Source organism: Stomoxys calcitrans, chromosome 1 (genome assembly GCF_963082655.1).
Source record: "Stomoxys calcitrans chromosome 1, idStoCalc2.1, whole genome shotgun sequence".
In the NCBI taxonomy this organism is placed as follows: domain Eukaryota; kingdom Metazoa; phylum Arthropoda; class Insecta; order Diptera; family Muscidae; genus Stomoxys; species Stomoxys calcitrans.
Window position 1 is genome coordinate 123,907,575 of NC_081552.1, and position 26,448 is coordinate 123,934,022.

Sequence of the window (26,448 nt, forward strand, 5' to 3'; positions counted from 1 at the left end):
TTGAAATTTTCACATATGGTGCATTATGGACCCGTGGTGAAAATAGGGAATTTTCAACTACAATACGAAGAAATGTTCAAATTTAGAGTACTCCTCTTTAACATAACATAATCGGGCGCAGCACAGCGGGCCGGGCTCAGCTAGTCCTATATATAAAATTCAATTTGTATTTGTTTGTTTGTTCCGTATAGACTCAAAAACGGTTGAACCGATTACTTTGAAATTTTCACAGATTGTGTAGGTTGGTCTGGAAGGAAACATAGGCTATATATTTTTTTGATATCGGGAGGGGGCGGATCCTCCCTCTTACCCTAAAAGTACTACCCAAAAATAAAAGTGGAGCGATTGGGACAATATGGGATTCAAATGAAAGGTTTTCAAGAGTAAAGTACTAATTTCGTAATAAAAGTTGGGTCCATGTACCTGGGTTTATTTGACGATCATGACAATATGGGACTCAAATGAATAGTATTCAGGAGTAGATTACGAATATGTGCAGGAAGAAGAAATATGCTTTATAATTTGTTGACATCGGAAGGGGGCGAACCCTTCCTGTTACCCCAAAAATACCACCCAAAATCACAAGTGGACCGATAAAGACAATATCGATATCAAATGAAAGGTATTGAAGATTAGACTAAGAATATGGTATCAAAAATTGTGTTCAAGAACCAAGGAAGTCGCCCTACGCCCAAAATTTCAAAAAACAGACAAATTGGTCGTCCATATCAATATGGGGCTTAAATGAAAGGCATTCAGGAGTACATTACGAATCTGGCATACAAAATCAGATCGAAGTGTAGGGGGTCACCCCACCCCCTTTAAACTCCCCAAATGGGCATATGACCCCTTATGACTATATGAGACTTATTTGTTTGTTCCGTAGAATCAAAAAAAAAGGAAACATAGGTTATATAACTTTTAGACACCAAAAACGCCACCCAAACCCAAAAAAGGACTGATGGGCATAATATGGGTATCTAATGAAAGGTATTGGAGCCTAAAAAAGAATATCATATTAAATTTTGGGTCCAAGTACCCAGCGGGCCACCCCAACCCAAAAACAACTCTAAACAGAATTATTCGACGATCCTATCAATATGGAACTCAAATGAAAAGTATCTGGCAGTAGATTACAAATATGGCAAAAAATTAGGTCCACGTAATGGGAGGTCGTCTCACCCAAATGGGCATATCAGCCGACCATGGCTATAGATTAAAAATATGACATTAGCATTGCGTTCAAGACAAAATGGCTCTTTTCCTCCTAAAAATAAGTCGAATAGATTAATTGACCCATTATGGCAATATGGGACTTGAGAGTAGAAAACGAATTTGATATCGAATTTTGGGGGTACGCCCTAAATCACCCCTTAAATTGAACCTTACTTCCGACTATAGCAATATGGAATTCAAATCAATGGTATTTGGTAGTAAAGAACGAATTTGATATCTATTTTCAGAGCAAAGTGCCGGTGGCCTTCCCCAGCCCTAAAACACCCTCCAAACGGTTTACTTACCGACCATGATAAAATGGGAGTGGACATGAATTTTATATCCATATTTGAGTCGAAATATCTCCCCTAAAAGCACTTCTCATTACACTAATTTAAAAAATACTATTTATCGGAGATTGGTAATGCGATTAGTTCGAGATTATTTTGCGCTCTAACAATCACCAAAAAAAACATGGTTTCTATTGGTGGGAACGGGTGCCGCGGGTACAGCCCAAAACCCGCCAAATGGATATATAGACCACCCATGACAATATTGAGCCACGTGTTTGGGGAGCCGCCCCACCCCAAAAAACCTACATATTATATAAAAGTTATTTGTGGTGGAAATTTATTAATTTTCGGGACAAAGACCCTGGGGTCCACCCCACCTTCAAACACAACTTATTTACCTATCATGCCATTATGGGACTCATTCGAAATGTTTCTGAAAGTAGAGCACGATTCTTATATTTACTTTGACGTCCATGTGACCACCCAAGAAATACCCCCTAAACCCGAAATATTTACTAAATAATATGGGGCTCAAAAGAAAGGCATTTGGGAGTAGAGTACAAATTTGCCCAGGAACCGAGAAGGGGCAAACTTTTCATACATCAATGAGAGCTTTCCAATTCAAATTGAGTTTATCAACAATAAGGGGCCTTTTTTATAGCCGAGTCCGTACGGTGTGCCGCAGTGCGACACCTCTTTGGGAGAAATTTTTTACATGACCATGCATGGTATAGTACCTCGCAAATGTAGCCAGCATTAAGAGGGGATAACCACCGCATTAAATTTTGTCCGAAGGTCCGCCAGGATTCGAACGCAGGCGTTTAGCGTCATAGGCGGACATAGGCTACAGTAGCACGATATCCACATTCAGGGCGAAGTGTCCCCACCCTAAATAGATATTGGAGAGTTAAGGAAGGCGTAGCGGAACGGGCCCTGTCCAGCTAGTAAATAATAATCATAATAATTTATGGCATTAGTCCTACTTCTTTTGACAGCAGCGATTTTATGCCATAATAATTAAATAAAGTTTTGTTCGCTAAATGGTCTTAAATATAAAACGATTTTTTTTTTTGTTGTAAGGGCTTTAGATTTAAAAAGTTTTTTTTTTTCAAAAAATTTTAAAATTCAAAATATTTAAAAAAAATTGCAACATCAATATAAATTCCCTAAATTATGAATATAAAAATTTCATCAAAATTGGACAACGGAATCGAGGGTCAGGCGTATTGCGTTAAAATTTTGTCCTTGAAATTTTGTTATTGAAATTTGTCTGTAGAAAAATTTAAGGAAATGTTGTTTTGGACAGATAAGCATAACAAATAGACTTTAAAAATATTTATGCAAAATGTAGTAATGTCGCAAAATGCAATATCTTATTGAAATTTTGGCTTTAAAAAACAATCTCGAGGTAAGTTTGTCTTTAGAGAGTTTTTCGCTGAAATTTAGTTCTTAAAAAAATTAATTAAAATTTAGTCTTCAGAAGTTTTATTGATTTTTGTTTACAAAAACCTTGTCCCCAGAAAAAATTAAATAAAATGTCTTTAGAAACAATTTTAAATAAAATTTGTTCTTACTTGTTTAACTATAATACCAAGCCCTTTCATTTTCTCTATCTTACCTAATTAACAAGTAAAACCGAGTTATGTTCGGCCGGCCGGAATCTTATATGCCCCTTCACCAAGGATCGCACATTACTAATTCTTTAAATGACTTGTTAAAATTAATAAGAGTTACATATACCTTGTTATAGACTGATAATAATTACGACCTCTAGAGGCTCAAAAAGTCAAATCGGAAGATCTGTTCATGCGGCAGCTATATCAGGTTATCAACTCGACCATACTTAATATGATTGTTGGTAGTCATAATAAACAACTACATGCAAAACTTAAGCCAAGTCGGAAAAAATTGCTCAAGAAGACAAATGAGAAAATAGGTTTATATGGGAGCTATATCAGGTTAAGACCGATTTGAATCATACTTAGCACGATTGTTGAAAATCATAACAACAACCTTTGTGCAAAATTTAAGCCAAATCGGATAATATATACGCCTTCTGGGGGTCAAGAAGTCAAATCGGAGGATCGTTTCCTATGGCAGTTATGTCGAAACATGGACCGATTTGGCCCACTTACAATCCCAATCGACCTGCTCTTAAAAGAAGTATTTGTGCAAATTTAAAGCGCCAAGCTTTACTCCTTCGAAAGTAAGCGTGCCTTCGACAGATAGACGGACAAGTCTAAATAGACTTAGAATTTGAAGACGATTAAGAATATATACCTTTGTTGGGTTTCAGATCAATATTTCGTTGAGTTACAAACTGAAAGACGATGTTTGTACACACCCATCCTATGGCGGACGGTATAAAAATAATAAACTAAATTTCAATTTTTTTTTTAAGGAGACTTACCCTTTTCTAAACTTTCTATCTGTTCCGTTGTGAATGAAGTACGATTCCTTTGCAGTTTCTGTTTAAGCTTCAGCCGCACTTCATCTTCAATGCCAGCACCTTCATTTGAGTATGGTATATTTACGCTCTTTGTTTCTCCTTCATTAGATTTGTTGATGAATTCTGAAATATTTTATTTTTTTAGGGTGAGCCTATACTTGTTTTATAGCGCTTGCAAAATCCTTCCGAGACATATTTTTTTGCAAATATAGAAACGCATGCCCTCTATTCTTTTCATTTGATCCCGATAAGCAAAATACAAATTATTATGCCGATAGACACGTGTTATCGTTAACCGATCACCATAATATTTCGTATTTAGTTTATCAAAAGGAAAAAGTGAAGGGGATGTGTTTCAAACCAAATACTTTTTGTTTTTTGGGACACTTCCTATAGTGTACAAGATACAGGCCTTGAATTTTTGTTTTTTTTTACATTTTAACTAGATTTTCCGAAATTCGGAGAAAATAACGCAAAGCCTTTATCTTGCATTATGTTGCCACCATGGAATCTTACATATGCCCAGATGAAAAAATCTGTTCTAAACTTTTTCTTCCCCCCAACCGCAGTAATATTGTCTTCATACTTTTTCCTGTAGAAGCAATGCCAATTTATAGCTATATTCCAAATTTGGAGACATCTTGAAGTGACTGACCTATTTCTGTAGATTAATACGTACATCCCAAAGAACTATTACTTTTTGGTAACTATTTTATTAATAAAATGTCTTTCTGATCTTAGGCGATCTTTAAAAATCCATCACCCAACGAAATTTTTTTTCAAAATAGGAAGAAAGTTTACTAAAACAGTGTTTTTTGTCTAACGAAAATGTGCAAGCAGGCATGGCTGATGGGTTAGCAAACATATAACAGTTGTTTTTATCTATTGTAACTTAAGGTTCTATTACACGGCATGTAGTTGTCTAACGACATGTCAACACTTTTCACTTTTCAAAAAAGCACATGTCTTTTTTTCGATTAGAGCATGCTCTATTCCTTCTGACAAAAACATAAAGAAATCAGCCGTTTTTGTTGCCAATCGAATAATAGTAACCCCATATTTAATTGTTTTCACACATTTATGATTAACCAGCTTTATCACAAATTTAACAATTTTTACGGATAAAAAAATCAGCTTTTGCTCATAGCATAATTTTTAATTTTAATTTTTTTTTTTATAACATACAGGTGTGATAGCAAAAATTATGAATCATACATACGTTAATTGACAATTTTGGCAAACATTTTCATAAGACATTTACATGCCGTATAATAGAACCTTTACTAACGGCTTTCAAATTGGCTTCATCTCGATAAATCGGTAGGGGCCCAATAAGGTCAGTCATTTTTCTTAAAGTTGAAAGACTTAACATAGGTGGCACTAAGCCATTCCATAAACTTACTTGAAAGCGAGGCCCTAACCAGAAGTTTTCACCAGAAGCCACTGCCAACCAGTAGCTTTTTGGTTAGTGGGGCCTTGCGCAGCCACTTCATCAGTCGAGATTTCTATGCAAAAGAAAATGCTACAACCTAATACCAAAACCGTAGTTGTTGTTTCTTTGGAGTCCATTCAATGCTTTAGACTTGCACTCCACTGGAGACTAGTAGCAGACCATCACCCACATAGAGAGAAATACTACCTAAAGCTTGTGTAGCAATCCTGAGTGGATGAAAAAAGTATCATGAAATAATTTCCTTATTGCCTGTTCTTGCGGAGCGCATTCAAGAACATAAACACTACTCAAAGGCTCAAACAATAATCCTTAACGAAAACAAAATTCGAAATTTAATATATTTTATTTTACTTACCAGATTCGTCCTTCATATTCTCATCCTCACGTTCTTCTCCAGATATTCCTCCTAAAAATTAAGAGAAAAGGCTTAACTTAGAAAATACTGTTGACATCGGATAAGTGTAATACGATATAGTGAACAAGTAAAAGCGTGCTAAGTTCGGCCGGGCCGAATCTTATATACCCTCCACCATGGATCGCATGTGTCGAGTTCTTTTCCCGGCATCTCTTCTTAGGCAGAAAAGGATATAAGAAAAGAGTTGCTCTGCTATTAAAACGATATCAAGATATGGTCCGGTTCGGACCACAATTAAATTATATGTTGGAGACCTGTGTAAAATTTCAGCCAATTCGTATAAGAATTGCGCCCATTGGGGCTCACGAAGTAAAATAGAGAGAACGATTTATATGGGGTCTGTATCGGGCTATAGACCGATTCAGACCATAATAAATACGTTTGTTGATGGTCATGAGAGGATCCATCGTACAAAATTTCAGGCATATCGGATAATAATTGCGACCTCTAAGGGTGAAGAAGTCAAGATCCCAGATCGGTTTATATGGAAGCTATATCAGGTAATGAACCGATTTGAACCTTATTTGACACAGTTGTTGAAAGTAAAAAAAAAATACGTCATGCAAAATTTCAGCCAAATCGGATAGGAATTGCGCCCTCTAAAAGCTCAAGAAGTCAAATCCCCAGATCTGTTTGTATGACAGCTATATCAGGTTATGGACCGATTTCAACCATACTTGGCAAAGTTGTTGGATATCATAACGAAATACTTCGGGCATAAATTCATTCAAATCGGATAAGAATTGTTCCCTCTAGAGGCTCAAGAAGTCAAGGCCCAAGATCGGTTTATATGGCAGCTATATCAGGTTATGAACCGATTTCAACCATACTTGGCACAGTTGTTGGATATAATAACAAAACACGTCGTGCAAAATTTCATTTCAATCGGATAAGAATTGCGCACTCTAGAGGCTCAAAAAGTCAAGACCCAAGATCGGTTTATATGGCAGCTATATCAGGTTATGAACCGATTTGAACTATACTTCGCGCAGTTCATAACAAAACACGTCGTGCGAAATTCCATTCCATTCGGATAAGAATTGCGCTCTCTAGAGGCTCAAGAAGTCAAGACCCCAAGATCGGTTTATATGGCAGCTATATCAGGTTATGGGCCGATTTGAACCATACTTGGCACAATTGTTGGATATAATAACAAAACACGTCGTGCAAAATTTCATTCCAATCGGATAAGAATTGCGCACTCTAGAGGCTCAAAAAGTCAAGACCCAAGATCGGTTTATATGGCAGCTATATCAGGTTATGAACCGATTTGAACCATACTTGACACAGCTGTTGGATATCATAACGAAATACTTCGGGCATAAATTCATTTCAATCGGATAAGAATTGCGCACGATAGAGGCTCAAGAAGTCAAGACCCAAGATCGGTTTATATGGCAGCTATATCAGGTTATGAACCGATTTCAACCATACTTGGCACAGTTGTTGGATATAATAACAAAACACGTCGTGCAAAATTTCATTATGATCGGATAAGAATTGCGCACGATAGAGGCTCAAGAAGTCAAGACCCAAGATCGGTTTATATGGCAGCTATATCAGGTTATGAACCGATTTGAACTATACTTCGCGCAATTGTTGGACATAATAACAAAACACGTCGTGCAAAATTTCATTCCAATCGGATAAGAATTGCGCATTCTAGAGGCTCAAGAAGTCAAGACCCAAGATCGGTTTATATGGCAGCTATATCAAAACATGGACCGATATGGCCCATTTACAATACCAACCGACCTACACTAATAAGAAGTATTTGTGCAAAATTTCAAGCGGCTAGCTTAACTCCTTCGGAAGTTAGCGTGCTTTCGACAGACAGACGGACGGACGGACGGACGGACTGACGGACGGACGGACGGACGGACAGACGGACGGACGGACAGACGGACGGACATGGCTAGATCGACATAAAATGTCACGACGATCAAGAATATATATACTTTATGGGGTCTCAGACGAATATTTCGAGTAGTTACAAACAGAATGACGAAATTAGTATACCCCCCATCTTATGGTGGAGGGTTTAAAAATACTGCTTAAGAAAAACATGAAGGAATCTTCATACATTTTTGAAATATCACTTAACTGAAAAGTCAGCTTAGCAAGTTATTCTTCTTGCAAGAGCATTTAAAAACATATGTATATAGAAGGGTTAACACTTAACGGCTTATGGGAGACATGAGTGGTTTTTTGATGTAAACTTTGTAGTTTTAAAGGAGTGTAGCTGAAAATGTACAATGCAATTCTTTGTTCAGCTTTTAGCTCAGCATGTCTGCTGCTGCTTTATTGCAAAACTAGCTGATATGATCTGTCTTAACAAAGATCTTTTCAATATTACCAAAACTGTACAAAATGTCAAATGGTAATCGTGTTGACGACAATGTCAACAGGATAACGACTGCACTAGTGGGGTCTTTCGAAGATGGTTGTCCTCTTCGAGAAAGGAAATCAGAAGAGATGGGGTTTTACCGGGTAAATACCCAACGATTGGGTATTTATTGTAAGGCACATATGTACGCTGGGGATGTACAGATATATATCGGCAGTCCCAGGGATGAGATTGCTGAAAACATACGTCTGCTTAATCATGATATGTTAAGAGTCAGCTCGTGGGCGAAAGCCAGTGGCCTGTGTCTCAACCATGTAAAGTCCAAGTGTGTTGTTGTCAGAAACATGCTGTCCCGTTTTTCATGTAATATGGGTATATTCATTAACGACGCTAGATCGTTTCTCATGCGAAGAACTTGGGCGTGGTTATTAATAGCACTCTGACTTGAAGTAATCATATCGACTCTGTCGTTGGTCAGGAATATTCAAAATTACGTGCTCTCTGGGCCACTCAGTCGGTTACTCCGCTGCGGGTTAGGTCTCTCTTGGAAAAGACATATCTTATTCCTGGCATTCTATACGACTGTGGGTTGTTTGCTAATTACGACTCGGTAAGTAGACGCAAACTAAACACCTTTTTTAATACCGCTACTCGTTTAAATTTGGCTTGAGACGGCGCGACTCCATCCCGAATACTCTTTATCCCTGTATGGCGTCTCCTTAGGGCAGTTGTTGTACTTGAGGTCGCTTACTTTCCTGCACAAACTGATCTACATGCAGGCACCACAATATCTGTATGGATTCATTGATTTTGCCAGATCTATTAGAGGTAAAACAAGTAAAAGCGTGCTAAGTTCGGCCAGGCCGAATCTTATATACCCTCCACCATGGATCGCATTTGTCGAGTTCTTTTCCCGGCATCTCTTCTTAGGCAAAACAGGATATAAGAAAAGATTTGCTCTGCTATTAGAGCGATATCAAGATATGGTCCGGTTTGGACCACAATTAAATTATATGTTGGAGACCAGTGTAAAATGTCAGCCAATTCGAATAAGAATTGCGCTCTTTGTGAGCTCAAAAAGTAAAATAGAGAGATCGATTTATATGGGAGCTGTATCGGGCTATGGACCGATTCAGACCATAATAAACACGTATGTTGATGGTCGCGAAAGAATCCGTCGTACAAAATTTCGGGCAAATCGGATAATAATTGCGGCCTCTAGAGGCTCAAGAAGTCAAGATCCCAGATCGGTTTATGTGACAGCTATATCAGGTTATGAACCGACTTGTACTTTATTTGACATAGTTGTTGAAAGTAACAATAAAAAACGTCTTGCGAAATTTTAGCCAAATCGGAAAGGAATTGCGCCCTCTAGAAGCTCAAGAAGTCAAGTCCCCAGCTGTCATATAGCTATATCAGGTTATGAACCGATTTGACCCATATTTGGCACAGTTGTTGAATATCATAACATAATACTACGTGCCAAAATTCATTCAAATCGGATAGGAATTGCGCCCTCTAGAGGCTCAAGAAGTCAAGACCCAAGATCGGTTTATATGACAGCTATATAAGGTTATGAACCGATTTGAACCGTACTTGGCACAGTTGTTGGATATCGTAACAAAACACGTCGTGCAAAATTTCATTCCAATCGGATAAGAATTGCGCACTCTAGAGGCTCAAGAAGTCAAGACCCCAGATCGGTTTATATGGCAGCTATATCAGGCTATGGATCGATTTGAACCATACTTGGCACAGTTGTTGAATATAATAACGAAACACGTCGTGCAAAATTTCATTCCAATCGGATAAGAATTGCGTCTTCTAGAGGCTCAAGAAGTCAAGACCCAAGATCGGTTTATATGGCAGCTATATCAGGTTATAAACCGATTTGAACCATACTTGGCACAGTGGTTGGATATCATAACAAAACACGTCGTGCAAAATTTCATCCCAATCGGATAAGAATTGCGCTAGATCGACATAAAATGTCGCGACGATCAAGAATATATATACTTTATGGGGTCTCAGACGAATATTTCGAGTAGTTACAAACAGAATGACGAAATTAGTATACCCCCCATCCTATGGTGGAGGGTATAAAAATATAAAAATAAAATAAATTAAATGACGATCACGGAATGCGTGAGGTTTGGTGTTAACGCGAGGACTTCGAGGCCATCGGGGCAATAACAAACAGGTCGATTAAATAGGAGGAGTGCAAGAAGGAGATTAACGCCTTCTCTAAGGTTGGTACCATTCGCGTCATTTGGTTTCCGGTTCATAACGGAGTAAGAGGAACCAGAGAGCAGACCACAGTGATGGCCAGAGGACTGCCATTAATAAACATGGTTAACCTGATGTCTTTTGTTTCCACGCAGTCCGAGTTAAGGGCGCGGGCGGAGGACGACGAAAATCCTATGGGGAGATCCGGATCGTGAAAAGATGAGACTATTACGGAGAGGAAGTAAGAAGGATGTCAGTATAGCTTTCGGTATCGTAACAGGACAAATGGGACTACGAGTTCACTTATGAAAAGAGGGCACCAAGCGATAGAATGCGTGCCCTCCACATGTGGAGAAGAAGATGAAACGTTTGAGAATTTCCTATGTCATTGTCCGGCTTTCGCGGCTAACCGGTACATAGGTGGGGACACAATACCATACCAACTGAACCAACTTTGGGGTGTGGTATCGAAAATAATTAAGGATTTTGTAAGTAGCACGAAATTCCTGACCTAGATCTTCGATTTCGAGGTTACTTTTTATTATTTAGAGCGCACAACAAGCCAATTACTGGCTAAGGAGTATGCCCATAGTGGAATAGGGCAGATTAATATTCGCACCCTCTCCTCAACCTAACCCAACACAGTTTTTCCTGCATAAAATGCTTGGATTCGGTCGATCTGATGCTTTTTATTTTTTTGGAAAAGATCTACGTGAATTCAAAGAGGTTCTCGATGGCTTAAAATTGGTTTACAATTTACATATTTTTTGACATAAAAGCTATACTTTTACCCTCCTTCGTGCGGATGTGGCCAGATATCTAGTTATAAACTTATTAATATATTTTCAAAAAATTAGACATGTCTGATCATATTTTAATTAGCTTGTGGAGAATGGCAACTTGAGCCTAGTACAAACTTCATTCACGGCGAAAATGCCTATTATATTATTGCGATGTTGCGATGTACAACAACACACAACAAAGACAACATAACTGATGCAGAGTGATTGGTGCCCATTTCGTGAGTATTTAATTACATTTGCAATTAATTGAAGCGAAAATATACTGACGCAGCACCATATCGCTACTATTTTGCTCGTAGAACTTAGTGCCACTTCTACCGAATGTGTTCGCATTTTCTACGTCACAAGTTTGTTATAATGCATTTTTACGGTTGTTTGGACGAAAAGTCGAAGCCAGTACTAGGCTTTAAAACTAATATTTGTATAAAAATTTGTAATCCATTTTATTATGATCGGGGTATACTAATTCCGTTTGTAACACCTCGAAATATTCGTCACGACCCCATAAAGAATATATATTCTTGATCGTCATGACATTTTTAGTCGATCTAGCCATGTCCTTCCGCCTGTCCGTTCGTCTGTCGAAAGCACGCTAGCTTTCGAAGGAGTAAAGCTGAGCGCTTGAAATTTTGCACAAATACTTTTTATCAGAGTAGAGCATTTGCGATTGTAAATGGGCCATGTCAGTCCACGTTTTGATAAAGCTGCCATAAAAACCGATCTTGGATCTTGACTAGAGGGCCCAATCCATATCTGATTTGGCTGAAATTTGGCATTAGGCGTTTTGTTATTATTTCCAACAACTGTGCTAATAATCGGTCCCCGTTTTGATATGGCTGCCACATAAACCCGTCTTGGATCTTAACTTCTTGAGCCCTTAGGGGACATAGTTTTTATCCGATTTGGCTGACATTTCGACACCGGCTTCTCCTATGACTTTCAACATTCGTGTCTAAAATGATCTGAATAGATCTATAGCCTGATACAGCTCCCATATAAACCGTTCTCCCGATCATGCTTTTTGAGCCCCTACAAGGCGCACTTCTTATCCGAATCTGAATATTACCCAGTGACTTCTACTATGGTCTTCAACATGTAATTAATTTATGGTCCGAATCCGACCACAACATGATACGGCTCCAGTAGCATAAAAATTCTTATTTATTACTCTTTGTTTGCCTAAAAAAGAGATACCGCGAAGAGAACTCGACAAATGCGATCCCTGGTGGAGGGTATATTGGATTCGGCCCGGCCGAACTTAGCGCACTCTTACTTGTTAAACATTATTTACAAAATTATTAACACATTGCCGATTGTGTTTTTTCTTTTCTACCTGAAAATCAGTAAGGAAAGGCAAAAGTCGGGCGGTGCCGACTTTATAATACCCTACACCTACCCTATACCCTAATTCTAAACCTATTTTGCTCGAAATCGGTTTAGAATTAGATATAGTTCCCATATATATGTTCGTCAAATTTTGAATAATTTGCAATAATGAACTGTGATACGGATTGTTTAACAACACATCCGAAAACTTCCGGCGAGATCCATCAAAATTGTTCCAGAATAGACGTAGCCTCCCACTTTGTATCTATAGGGTAGGTGTAGGGTATTATAAAGTCGGCACCGCCCGACTTTTGCCTTTCCTTACTGATTTTCAGGTAGAAAAGAAAAAACACAATCGGCAATGTGTTAATAATTTTGTAAATAATGTTTAACAAGTAAGAGTGCGCTAAGTTCGGCCGGGCCGAATCCAATATACCCTCCACCAGGGATCGCATTTGTCGAGTTCTCTTCGCGGTATCTCTTTTTTAGGCAAACAAAGAGTAATAAATAAGAATTGTTATGCTACTGGAGCCGTATCATGTTGTGGTCGGATTCGGACCATAAATTAATTACATGTTGAAGACCATAGTAGAAATCACTGGGTAATATTCAGATTCGGATAAGAAGTGCGCCTTGTAGGGGCTCAAAAAGCGTGATCGGGAGAACGGTTTATATGGGAGCTGTATCAGGCTATAGATCTATTCAGATCATTTTAGACACGAATGTTGAAAGTCATAGGAGAAGCCGGTGTCGAAATGTCAGCCAAATCGGATAAAAACTATGTCCTCTAAGGGCTCAAGAAGTTAAGATTCAAGACGGGCTTATGTGGCAGCCATATCAAAACGGGGACCGATTATTAGCACAGTTGTTGGAAATAATAACAAAACGCCTAATGCCAAATTACAGCCAAATCAGATATGGATTGGGCCCTCTAGTCAAGATCCAAGATCGGTTTTTATGGCAGCTATATCAAAACGTGGACTGACATGGCCCATTTATAATCGCAAATGCTCTACTCTGATAAAAAGTATTTGTGCAAAATTTCAAGCGCTCAGCTTTACTCCTTCGAAAGCTAGCGTGCTTTCGACAGACGAACGGACAGGCGGAAGGACATGGCTAGATCGACTAAAAATGTCATGACGATCAAGAATATATATTCTTTATGGGGTCGTGACGAATATTTCGAGGTGTTACAAACGGAATTAGTATACCCCGATCATAATAAAATGGATTACAAATTTTTATACAAATATTAGTTTTAAAGCCTAGTACTGGCTTCGACTTTTCGTCCAAACAACCGTAAAAATGCATTATAACAAACTTGTGACGTAGAAAATGCGAACACATTCGGTAGAAGTGGCACTAAGTTCTACGAGCAAAATAGTAGCGATATGGTGCTGCGTCAGTATATTTTCGCTTCAATTAATTGCAAATGTAATTAAATACTCACGAAATGGGCACCAATCACTCTGCATCAGTTATGTTGTCTTTGTTGTGTGTTGTTGTACATCGCAACATCGCAATAATATAATAGGCATTTTCGCCGTGAATGAAGTTTGTACTAGGCTCAAGTTGCCATTCTCCACAAGCTAATTAAAATATGATCAGACATGTCTAATTTTTTGAAAATATATTAATAAGTTTATAACTAGATATCTGGCCACATCCGCACGAAGGAGGGTAAAAGTATAGCTTTTATGTCAAAAAATATGTAAATTGTAAACCAATTTTAAGCCATCGAGAACCTCTTTGAATTCACGTAGATCTTTTCCAAAAAAATAAAAAGCATCAGATCGACCGAATCCAAGCATTTTATGCAGGAAAAACTGTGTTGGGTTAGGTTGAGGAGAGAGTGCGAATATTAATCTGCCCTATTCCACTATGGGCATACTCCTTAGCCAGTAATTGGCTTGTTGTGCGCTCTAAATAATAAAAAGTAACCTCGAAATCGAAGATCTAGGTCAGGAATTTCGTGCTACTTACAAAATCCTTAATTATTTTCGATACCACACCCCAAAGTTGGTTCAGTTGGTATGGTATTGTGTCCCTACCTATGTACCGGTTAGCCGCGAAAGCCGGACAATGACATAGGAAATTCTCAAACGTTTCATCTTCTGCTCCACATGTGGAGGGCACGCATTCTATCGCTTGGTGCCCTCTTTTCATAAGTGAACTCGTAGTCCCATTTTTCCTGTTACGATACCGAAAGCTATACTGACATCCTTCTTACTTCCTCTCCGTAATAGTCTCATCTTTTCATGATCCGGATCTCCCCATAGGATTTTCGTTGTCCTCCGCCCGCGCCCTTAACTCGGACTGCGTGGAAACAAAAGACATCGGGTTAACCATGTTTATTAATGGCAGTCCTCTGGCCATCACTGTGGTCTGCTCTCTGGTCCCTCTTACTCCGTTATGAACCGGAAACCAAATGACGCGAATGGTACCAACCTTAGAGAAGGCGTTAATCTCCTTCTTACACTCCTCCTATTTAATCGATCTGTTTGTTATTGCCCCGATGGCCTCGAAGTCCTCGCGTTAACACCAAACCTCACGCATTCCGTGATCGCCCGGATCAACACATCCACCGTTGTCTCCGCTGTCCCTCGCATTCAATTCCTTTGAGAGAAATTTTTCGGCAGTGTTATTAAATCTATCGACCTCTTCACGGAAAAGCTAGCAAGAGGCACGTTTTGCTGCTCGGATATTCTTTTTTTATTCCTTGAGCCGTGTGTAGCACACATTCCAGTAAACTTCTGCTTTTTTACGACATGCTCTGTTGTAACATCTGCGGATCTCTTTCCCAATGCGAGTATCCCCGGACTTTAAGTCTAGAGATCGGTCTATATAGGGGCTATATATATCAGAAGGTATATAAAAAAAATACGAAATCATCAAAAATTGTTTCGAAAAATTTTTTTGATACCCAAGATATCTGCAAAGCTATAAATACCATAAAAGGTATTTATGGGGTGTTATTTGTAATTTGAAAATGATTTATTTATGCCCGCACAACAAGAATATAAAATTCTTATAATTAAAGTACGGTAAACTTCTCCAAGAATTGTACATAGTAAAGACTTAAAACTAAGCTATACACTACATCACAGATTTTCAATAATAATTTATTAGATTGAAATAATATACTTGGCACAGGTTTTGGAAGTCATAACAGAAAACTACATGGCCCGAGCCCCCCCAAAATTATTTTATCTAAAGAAAAAATTTAAATTAACTTCAGTTGTAACAAAAAATGTCAGTAACATTTTTTAAAATTACTGATTATATATTTATAGTGTTCTACAAAGACAAATTTTGATGAGGCCAGTGTGGCCTTAAAGTTATTTTTCTAAAAGACAAATTTGTAATCAAATTCTTAATAAAAACAAAATTTTAATGAAATTTTTTCTAAGCAAATTAAAAAAAAAATTCTTAAGACAACATTTCAGCTTAACATTCTCTAATCACAAAACTTCAGCAGGATCCGGACCTCCATCAAAATTATTTTTTAGAGACAAAATTTCTATAAAAGTTTCTCTATCCCCTGTGGTAAACGACAGCCATAACTAACTGACGACAACAAAAAACTATGAAAAAAAAACAGATCAACAAAAAACATGAAAAGAAATTTTTTCTAAAGACATTTAAATTAAATTTATTCTAATGACAAAATTTTTATAAAAAAAACCACTTTAATAATATTTGTTCTAGAGACTACATTTAAATCAATTTGTTTTAAGGACTAAATTTCAGCGAAAAGCTCTCTGAAGACAAACTGGCCTAGAGATAATATTTTAAATTTCATTATTATTTTGTATTTTGCGACACTACGTGTTGCATAAACATTTTTAAAGTCTTTTTATAATGCTTATCTGTCCCAAAACAACATTTTCCTAAAATTGTTTCTATAGATTGTTTCAATAAATATTTTTAAAGACAACATATTAACCCATTAAGCCTAGTACTGACTTCGATTGTACGGAAATGTCTCACAATGTTTCCAACAGTGTTGCTAATTTGTTTGTAATTAAACTTTTTTATTTGGCGTGCAAAGCGTTGTTTTGGTATAAAACAGTTGTATGTTGACATCATTGTTATTATATGACTGTCTACCAAGCTAAAAACAAATTTTTCTACAAACTGGTAATTTTAAGTAAAAAGCCATCCGTGAGCACTAAGGAGCAGGGCAAACTTCTCACATATCAATGAGTGCAGTCCAATTCAAGTTTAAGCTCAATGATAAGGGGCCTCCTTTTTATAGCCGAGTCCAAACGGCGTGCCGCAGTGCGACACCTCTTTGGAGAGAAGGTTTATTTGGTAAGTTCCTTATAAATGTTGCCAGCATTACGAGAGGAAAACCACCGCTGAAATTTTTTCTGATGGTCTCGCCAGGATTCGAACCCAGGCGTTCAGCGCCATAGAAGGGCATGGTTACCTCTGCTCTAAAGTGGCCTCGTACTACTTCTACTTTTATTACCAGGCATATTTTAGTTCCAATCGATTCTATCTGGAATAGAATACAGTACTTTTTATCAATAAGCGGCTCAGGCAGTGTATAATCCATAATGCCTGGGAAATCGGGCTTTGTATCAAGAATAACACAGTGTCCGTAAGCGCCACATGACCTAAGGGAAAGCTCTATTAGCCTCACAGCAGTGGTCGCAGCAGACAAATTGCTACCCACAATGTGCAAAGGCATTGAAGCGTTAGTCCAACAGACCACAACACCATTTAACATTGTAGGTCTGACAACTGCAGTATATACCCAGTGCATGACACGCGGTTTAAACCCCCAACTTTTGCCAACAGCCCTTTTGCAGGTGTATAGGGCAAGAGTTGACTTTCTTGTCTTTTCCAAAATGTTGGATTTGAGGTTAAGTTTACTGTCTAGCCAAACACCCAGGTGTTTTGCGCTTTCTTAAATGGAACATTCTCTCCTCACAAGAGACAGTTGCACTATAAGCAACTTGTATTTCTTGCTACAAAGACCTACTTCTGTCTTGCACGGTTTTACACCTAGGCCACTTTTGGTAGCCCACTTCGCTGTTGCACGTAGAGCTTCCTGAAGTTTATCGCTAAGAGTGCTGGAAAACTTTCCCCTAACCGCAATTGCCACGTCATCAGCATATGCGGCCCCTTTCACACCTTCTTCTTCCAGACTCAAAAATATATATTGTTAATGGCTAAATTCCAAAGTAGAGGAGACAGTATACCTTCTTGAGGTGTTCCTCTGCTTACCCATGTTTTTAGATCTACAGATCCCACTCCTGTCGTAATGCATCTTTTAGTAAGTAAGTTATAAATAAACTTTCGTAGGATAGTGTTGATAATGGAGAAAGCACAGGGTATTGTGGCGGTGCAGCACTGAATGCGATACTTGATCTGAGACCGTTGCACATGTGGAGGGCCTTGCGTTGAGTACAGTGTTCTGTTTGAGAGAGTCAGCAAATCGCTACATGGCCCATTGATCATTCTAAGACGGCGACTTGGAGTTAGTCTTCTTGGAGAGGTAGCTTTGGGCTGGGGGCGTCCCCAACAGGCCTGGTCCCTCTATATACACGGATTGGCCCACTATGAATGAGGTCACTGGAATCAACGTTTCGTAAAAAATAAAAACTAACAATTTTTGCAAACAGATGATTGTGGCAGTTCGCTGCATTAATAGATATGTACATTTAAAATCTACGAAATTTGACGTTGTTGCTAGCAACATGTTGAAATCATTTTGTAACAAGTAAAAAGACGTTAAGTTCGGCCGGGCCGAACTTTGTATACCCACCACCTCGGGTATATATGTAAACCACCTTTCATCAAAATCCGGTGTAAATTGCATACCTTATGTCCCATAGCAGTTATATCGAAATATGTGCCGATTTGAACCATATACTAAGCGATACAAGTCATTGTTCAATTGTGTATAACAAAGCATATACGACAAATAAATTGCAAATTTAATTTATGGGGCCAAGACTTTAAATCGAGATATCAGTCCACATGGCAGCTACATCCAAATCTGGACCGACTTGGGCCAAGTTGCAGAATAATGTCGAAAAGCCTATCACAACGCACTGTCCCAAATCTCGGCGAAATTGGACAATAACTGCGCCTTTTATGGGCCCCAAACCTTAAATCGAGAGATCGGTCTATATGGCAGCTATATTCAAATCTGCACCGATCTGGGCCAAATTGAAGAAGGGCGTCGAAGAGCCTAACACAACTCACTGTCCAAATTTCGGCAAAATCAGAATGATTCAATCAAAAATGCACCTTTTATGGTTGCAAAACCTAAAACCGAGAGATCGGTCTATATGGCAGCTATATCCAAATCTGAACCGATCTGGGCCAAATTAAGGAAGGATGTCGAAGGGCCTAACACAACTCACTGTAAAAAATTTCAGCTAAATCGGATAATAAATGTGGCTTTTATGGGCCTAATACCCTAAATCGGAGGATCGGTCTTTATAGCAGTTATATCCAGATCTGGACCGATCTGAGCTAAATTGACGAAGGATGTCGAAGGGCCTAACACAACTCACTGTCCTAAATTTCAGCAAAATCGGATAATAAATGAGGCTTTTGTGAGCCTAAGACCCTAAATCGGCGGATCGGTCTATATGGGGGCTATATCAAGATATAGTCCGATATAGCCCATCTTCGAACTTAACCTGCTTATGGACTAAAAAAGAATCTGTGCAAAGCTTCAGCTCAATATCTCTATTTTTAAAGACTGTAGCGTGATTTCAACTGACAGACGAACAGACGGACGGACATGTCTAGATCGCTGATCAAGAATATATATACCTTATAGGGTCGGAAATGGATATTTCGATGTGTTGCAAACGGATTGACAAAATGAATACGCCCCCATAAAAAGAACTTAGTACTGCTTATTTGAACAAAATTTGTAGTCATTTCACAAAAGTTTTTTTTATAGTGCGTTTTGACAACTGTTCGGATGAAAACTCGAAGTCAGTACTAGTCAGTTGTCCAAAGAAAAATTAGTCATATTTATTTACACATTTTTCGAATTACATCAGTAATGAAATGAAAAATGTCAAGGACTTGGAAACAAAATTTTAAATACCCCAAAATGATCACCCAGATTAATTTACATTTTAAAATAATTATTTCAAATAAAATCATTTCGTTTTTTTCTTGGAGTTCCATAATTAACAATACCGTATTTAAGGCAATCGATATGGAGCTCATAGTGATTAAGGAACGAAAATTCTAGTAGAAATTTGTTAGTTCTGCTTGCTTTGACCGTAGATATGAGCGCAGTTAAATATTTCTTCCAAGAAAATCTTTTTGCAATGAAAAGATTTTGCGAATAATGGTTTCCTTATGTGTTATTTACGAAAATCTTTAATGAAAATATTTAATGAAAAGGTGGGTATTACAACGATTACTTTAAAATCTATTACTTACAAAAAGTAATATAATAGTAAAAATATTAATTTTCATTATGAAATGCGAACTTTATACCCACCAAAGTAAGGACATGTGTAAAAATAATATTAGTCAGTGGACTTTTATCTATGCGATTATATTACACATACGTTTGCCGCTAGGTCATTTGGCATCAATTAATGGGCAAAGATAGAAAAAAGTTTACAAATGCAACAATGTAGAAATATGTTCGTATTTCTAATTTTTGGTTCTACCACCTTTTCTTATTTTATCTCCAATAAATGAAGAAATCTTTAGAATGTATAAGATATGAAGGAAATTATAAGCATACACGACAGTAGTAATTTTTGTAATATATTGCATGTTATTTTTACGGGACATCTTTTTCATAAAAAACGGATTTTCGATCAATTTTAATTAAAGTTCGGAGAAAAAATTAGCGACATCATTTAGGCAGAATGTGGATGGTTCGTCGTAAAAATTGGTCAACATTTATTTATTTTCTTAATTATAAAACAGTTATAGTTGCGTAATGTTTTCAGTTAGATTGCATAAAATTTTATGGAAATAAAATTCATTTTAAACTAATAGACCGACACAAACAATAAATAACCTGTTAAAATCATAAAACTAGGTTGTGAGCAAAAATGAGCGCAAATGAAAGAATTTCATCAAAATACTGAAGCTGATTCCCCGAAACTTTCACTATAAAACTAAGATATTTGCAAAAAGAACTATTAAATTCAGCTCTAACTTTATGTGAAAATGTCACCGCCAATGGGGCAGTTCATGCACACAATAGCCACCACAATTTTCAAAAAAAAAAAAAAAAAAAACAAGTAAAACGTGCTAAGTTCGGCCGGGACGAATCTTATATACGCTCCACCTTGGATCGCATTTGTCGAGTTCTTTTCTCGGCATCTCTTCTTAGGCAAAAAAGGATATAAGAAAAGATTTGCTCTGCAATTAAAGCGATATCAAGATATGGTTCGGTTTGGACCACAATTAAATTATATGTTGGAGACCAGTGTAAAATGTCAGCCAATTCGAAAAAGAATTGCGCCCTTTGGGGGCTCAAGACGTAAAATAGAGAAATCGATTTATATGGGAGCTGTATCAGCCTATAGACCGATTCAGACCATAATAAACACGTATGTTGATGGTCAAGAGAGGATCCGTCTTACAAAATTTCGGGCAAATCGGATAATAACTGTGACCTCAAGAGGCTCAAGAAGTCAAGATCCCAGATCGGTTTATATGGCAGCTATATCAGGCTATGAACCGATTTGAACCATACTTGGCACAGTTGTTGGAAGTAAGAATAAAGTACATCATGCAAAATTTCAGCCAAATGGGATAAGAATTGCGCCCTCTAGAAGCTCAAGAAGTCAAGTCACCAGATCTGTTTATATCAGGTTATGAACCGATTTGAACCATACTTGGTTCAGTTGTTGGATATCATAATAAAAAATTTCGTGCTAAAATTCATTCCAATCCGATAAGAATTGCGCACTCTAGAGGCTCAAGAATTCAAGACCCAAGATCGGTTTATATGGCAGCTATATCAAAACATAGACCGATATGGCCCATTTACAATACCAACCGACCTACACTAATAAGAAGTATTTGTGCAAAATTTCAAGCGGCTAGCTTTACTCCTTCGGAAGTTAGCGTGCTTTCGACAGACAGACGGACGGACGGACGGACGGACGGACATGGCTGGATCGACATAAAATGTCACGACGATATACATACTTTATGGGGTCTCAGACAAATATTTCGAGTAGTTACAAACAGAATGACGAAATAAGTATACCCCCATCCTATGGTGGAGGGTATAAAAAATTAGGCCAATTTAGAAAAAACAAGTAAAAGCGTGCTAAGTTCGGCCGGGCCGAATCTTATATACCTTCCACCATGGATCGAATTTGTCGAGTTCTCTTCCCGGCATCTCTTCTTAGGTAAAAAAGGATATAAGGAAAGATTTACTCTGCTATTAGAGCGATATCAAGATATGGTCCCGCTTGGACCACAATTAGATTATATGTTGGAGACCTGTGTAAAATGTCAGCCAATTCGAATAAGAATTGCGCCCTTTGGGGGCTCAAGAAGTAAAATAGAGAAATCGATTTATATGGGAGCTGTATCAGCCTATAGACCGATTCAGACCATAATAAACACGTATATTGATGGTCATGAGAGAATCCGTCGTACAAAATTTCATTCCAATCGGATAAGAATTGCGCACTCTAGAGGCTCTAGAAGTCAAGACCCAAGATCGGTTTATATTGTAGCTATATCAGGTTATGGACCGATTTGAACCAAACTTTGCACAGTTGTTGGATATTATAACAAAACACGTAGTGCAAAATTTCATTCCAATCGGATAAGAATTGCACACTCTAGAGGCTCAAGAAGTCAAGACCCAAGATCGGTTTATATGGCAGCTATATCAGGTTATCGAACGATTTGAACCATACTTGGCACAGTTGTTGGATATCATAGCAAAACACGTCGTGCCAAAATTCATTCAAATCGGTTAAGAATAGCGCACTCTAGAGGCTCAAGAAATCAAGACCCAAGATCGGTTTATATGGCAGCTATATCAAAACATAGATCGATATGGCCCATTTACAATACCAACCGACCTACACTTATAAGAAGTATTTGTGCAAAATTTCAAGCGGCCAGCTTTACTCCTTCGGAAGTTAGCGTGCTTTCGACAGTCAGACGGACGGACGGACGGACATGGCTAGATCGACAAAAAATGTCACGACGATCAATAATATATGTGCTTTATGGAGTCTCAGACGAATATTTCGAGTAGTTACAAACAGAATGACGAAATTAGTATACCCCCATACTATGGTGGAGGGTATAAAAAATTAGGCCAATTAAAAAAAAAAAAACAAGTAAAAAGGCGTTAAGTTCGGCCGGGCCGAACTTTGGATACCCACCACCTCGGGTATATATGTAAAGCACCTTTCATCAAAATCCAGCGAAAATTGCATGCCTTATGTCCCATAGCAGTTATATCGAAATATGATCCGATTTGGACCAAATTCTAATAAGTACAAGTCATTGTTCAATTATGTAAATCGAAATGTTGGTCCTTTTAGCTATATCTAAAATTAAACCGATCTGAACTGTATACAATATGGATGTCGAAAAGCCTAACATAAGTCAATGTGTCAAATTTCAGTTAAATCGGATTATAAATGCGTCTTTTTGGGGCCTAGACTTTAAATCGAGATATCGGTCTATATGGCAGCTATATCCAAATCTTGATCGACCTGAGTGAAATTGAACAAGTAAAAGCGTGCTAAGTTCGGCCGGGCCGAACCTTATATACCCTCCACCATGGATCGCATTTGTCGAGTTCTTTTCCCGGCATCTCTTCTTAGGCAAAAAAGGATATAAGAAAAGAGTTGCTCTGCTATTAAAACGATATCAAGATATGGTCCGGTTCGGACCACAATTAAATTATATGTTGGAGACCTGTGTAAAATTTCAGGCAATTCGTATAAGAATTGCGCCCATTGGGGCTCACGAAGTAAAATAGAGAGAACGATTTATATGGGATTTGTATCGGGCTACAGACCGATGCAGACCATAATAAACACGTTTGTTGATGGTCACGAGAGGATCCATCGTACAAAATTTCAGGCATATCGGATAATAATTGCGACCTCGAGGGGTCAAGAAGTCAATATCCCAGATCGGTTTATATGGCAGCTATATCAGATTATGAACCGATTTGAACCTTATTTGACACAGTTGTTGAAAGTAAAAATAAAATACGTCATGCAAAATTTCAGCCAAATCGGATAAGAATTGTGCCCTCTAGAGGCTCAAGAAGTCAAGACCCAAGATCGGTTTATATGGCAGCTATATCAGGTTATAAACCGATTTAAACCATACTTAGCACAGTTGTTGGGTATCATATCAAAACACGTCGTGCGAAATTCCATTCCAATCGGTCTATATGACAGCTATATCCAAATCTGGACCGATCTGAGCCAAATTGACAAAAAATGTCGAAGGGCCTAACACAACTCACTGTGTCAAATTTCAGCAAAATCGGATAATAAATGTGGCTTTTATGGGCCTAAGACCCTAAATCGGAGGATTGGTCTATATGGCAGCTATATCCAAATCTGAACCGATCTAGACCAAATTGACGAACGATGTCGAGGGGCCTTACACAACTCACTGTCTTAAATTTCAGTAAAATCGGATAATAAATGTGGCTTTTATGGGCCTAAGACCCTAAGACCCTAAATGCGAAGATCGGTCTATATGGCAGCTATATCCAAATCTGGACCGATCTGGGCCAAAATGACGAAGGATGTCGGAGAGCCTAACACAACTCACTGTCCCAAATTTCAGCAAAATCTGATAATAAATGTGGCTTTTATGGGCCTAAGAACCTAAATCTGAGGATCAGTCTATGTGGTAGCTGTATCCAAATCTGGACCGATCTGAGCGAAATTGACGAAGGATGTCGAAGGGCCTAACACAACTCACTGTGTCAAATTTCAGCAAAATCGGTTAATAAATGTGGCTTTTATGGGCTAAAGACCCTAAATCGGCGGATCGGTCTATATGGGGGCTATATCAAGAAATGGTCTGATATAGCTCATCCTCAAACTTAACCTGCTTATGGACAAAAACAGACTCTGTGCAAATTTTTAGCTCAATATCTCTATTTTTGAAGATTGTAGCGTGATTTCAACAGACAGACGGACAGACATGTCTATATCGTCTTAGATTTTTACGCTGATCAAGAATATATATACTTTATAGGGTCGGAAATGGATATTTCGATGTGTTGCAAACGAAATGACAAAATGAATATACCCCCATCCTTCGGTGGTGGGTATAAAAATTTCAAGTGGCTGGCTTTACGTGTTCGACCGCTATCGTGATTTCGATATATGGACGGACGTGGTAATATCGACCCAAAACTTCGAGAGGATTAAGAATATATATACTTTGTTGGGCCTTAGACGAATATTTCAAGGTGTTACAAACGGAATGACTTGATTAGTATACCCCATCCTATGGTGGTGGTTTAAAAAGTGTGAGAGATAGGCCAAACTAATGTATCGTTTTTTGTCGCCAGTTCTTCATACCGGATCACTAAAATAGATGTCGTTTTTCCAATGTTAGGGTTGGTATTCTATTCTGCTTCCGGAATAGCAGCGGACATTTTTAATTGTTTCGCGAGCGAAATTTTACAGCAATCAATTCTTTTTGTTTCCATACCAAAACACGTTTCTTTATCTGCACGTTTTGTTTCTCTCTCTAATATATTTTTTTACAAATAAATTAAAAAAACAAGTAAGAGCGTGCTAAGTTCGGCCGGGCCGAATCTTATATACCCTCCACCATTGATCGCATTTGTCGAGTTCTATGCGCGGTATCTCTTTTAAGACAAACATAGAATATTGACTAAGAACTGTTATCCTGTTGGAGCTATATCAAGTTATAGTCCAATTCGGACCATAATTGAAAGCTGAATGACATTGTAGAAGTCATTGTGTAATATTTCAGTTCATTCGGATAAGAATTGCGCCTTGTAGGGGCTCAAGAAGCAAAATCGGGAGATAGGTTTATCAAGCTATTGATCGATTCAGACCATACAAGACACGTATGTTGGAGGTCATGAGAAAAGCCCTTGTACAAAATTCCAGCCAAATCGGATGAGAATTGCGCCCTCTAGAGGTTCAAGGATTCAAGATCCCAGATCGGTTTATATGGCAGTTATATCAGGTTCTATATCGATTTACGCCATACATACCACAGTTATTGAAAGTCATAACAAAACACCTCAAGCAAAATTTCAGCCAAATCGGATGAGAATTGCGCCCTCAATTGGCTCAAGAAGTCAAGATCCAAGATCGGTTTATATGAAAACTATACCAGATTATGAACCGATTTGAATCATACTTAGCACAGTTGTTGAAAGTAATACCAAAACACTGCGTGCAAAATTTTAGTTAAATCGGACGATAATAGCGCACTCTAGAGGCTCAAGAAGTCAAGACCCAAGATCGGTTTATATGACAGCTATACCAGATTATGAACCGATTTGAACCATACTTGGCACAATTGTTGGATGTCATAACAAAATACGTCGTGCAAAATTTCATTCCAATCGGATAAGATTTGCGCCTTCTAGAGGTTGAAGAAGTCAAGACCCAAGATCGGTTTATATGGCAGCTGTATCAGGTTATGGACCGATTTTAACCATACTTGGCGCAATTGTTGGATATCATACCAAAATACGTCGTGAAAAATTTCATTCACATCGGATAAGAATTGCGCACTCTAGAGGCTCAAGAAGTCAAGACCCAAGATCGGTTTATATGGCAGCTATATCAGGTTATGGACCGATATGGCCCATTTACAATACCAACCGACCTACACTAATAAGAAGTATTTGTGCAAAATTTCAAGCGGCTAGCTCTACTCCTTCGGAAGTTAGCGTGCGACGGACGGACGGACGGAC

At 38.1% G+C, this 26,448-nt stretch overlaps 1 protein-coding gene across 1 annotated transcript in view; it reads right to left on the minus strand.

Moving 5' to 3' along the window:
• The window catches only part of LOC106093015 (paired box protein Pax-6), a 298,522-nt gene that overhangs the window by 186,638 nt on the left and 85,436 nt on the right, over positions 1-26,448 (minus strand). Inside the window, exons 5-6 of the mRNA XM_059366934.1 lie at positions 5,766-5,816; positions 3,919-4,080 (exon numbers count right to left, since the gene is read on the minus strand). Coding sequence (XP_059222917.1) covers positions 3,919-4,080; positions 5,766-5,816 — 213 coding nt within the window. The remainder of the gene's footprint in view (positions 1-3,918; positions 4,081-5,765; positions 5,817-26,448) is intronic.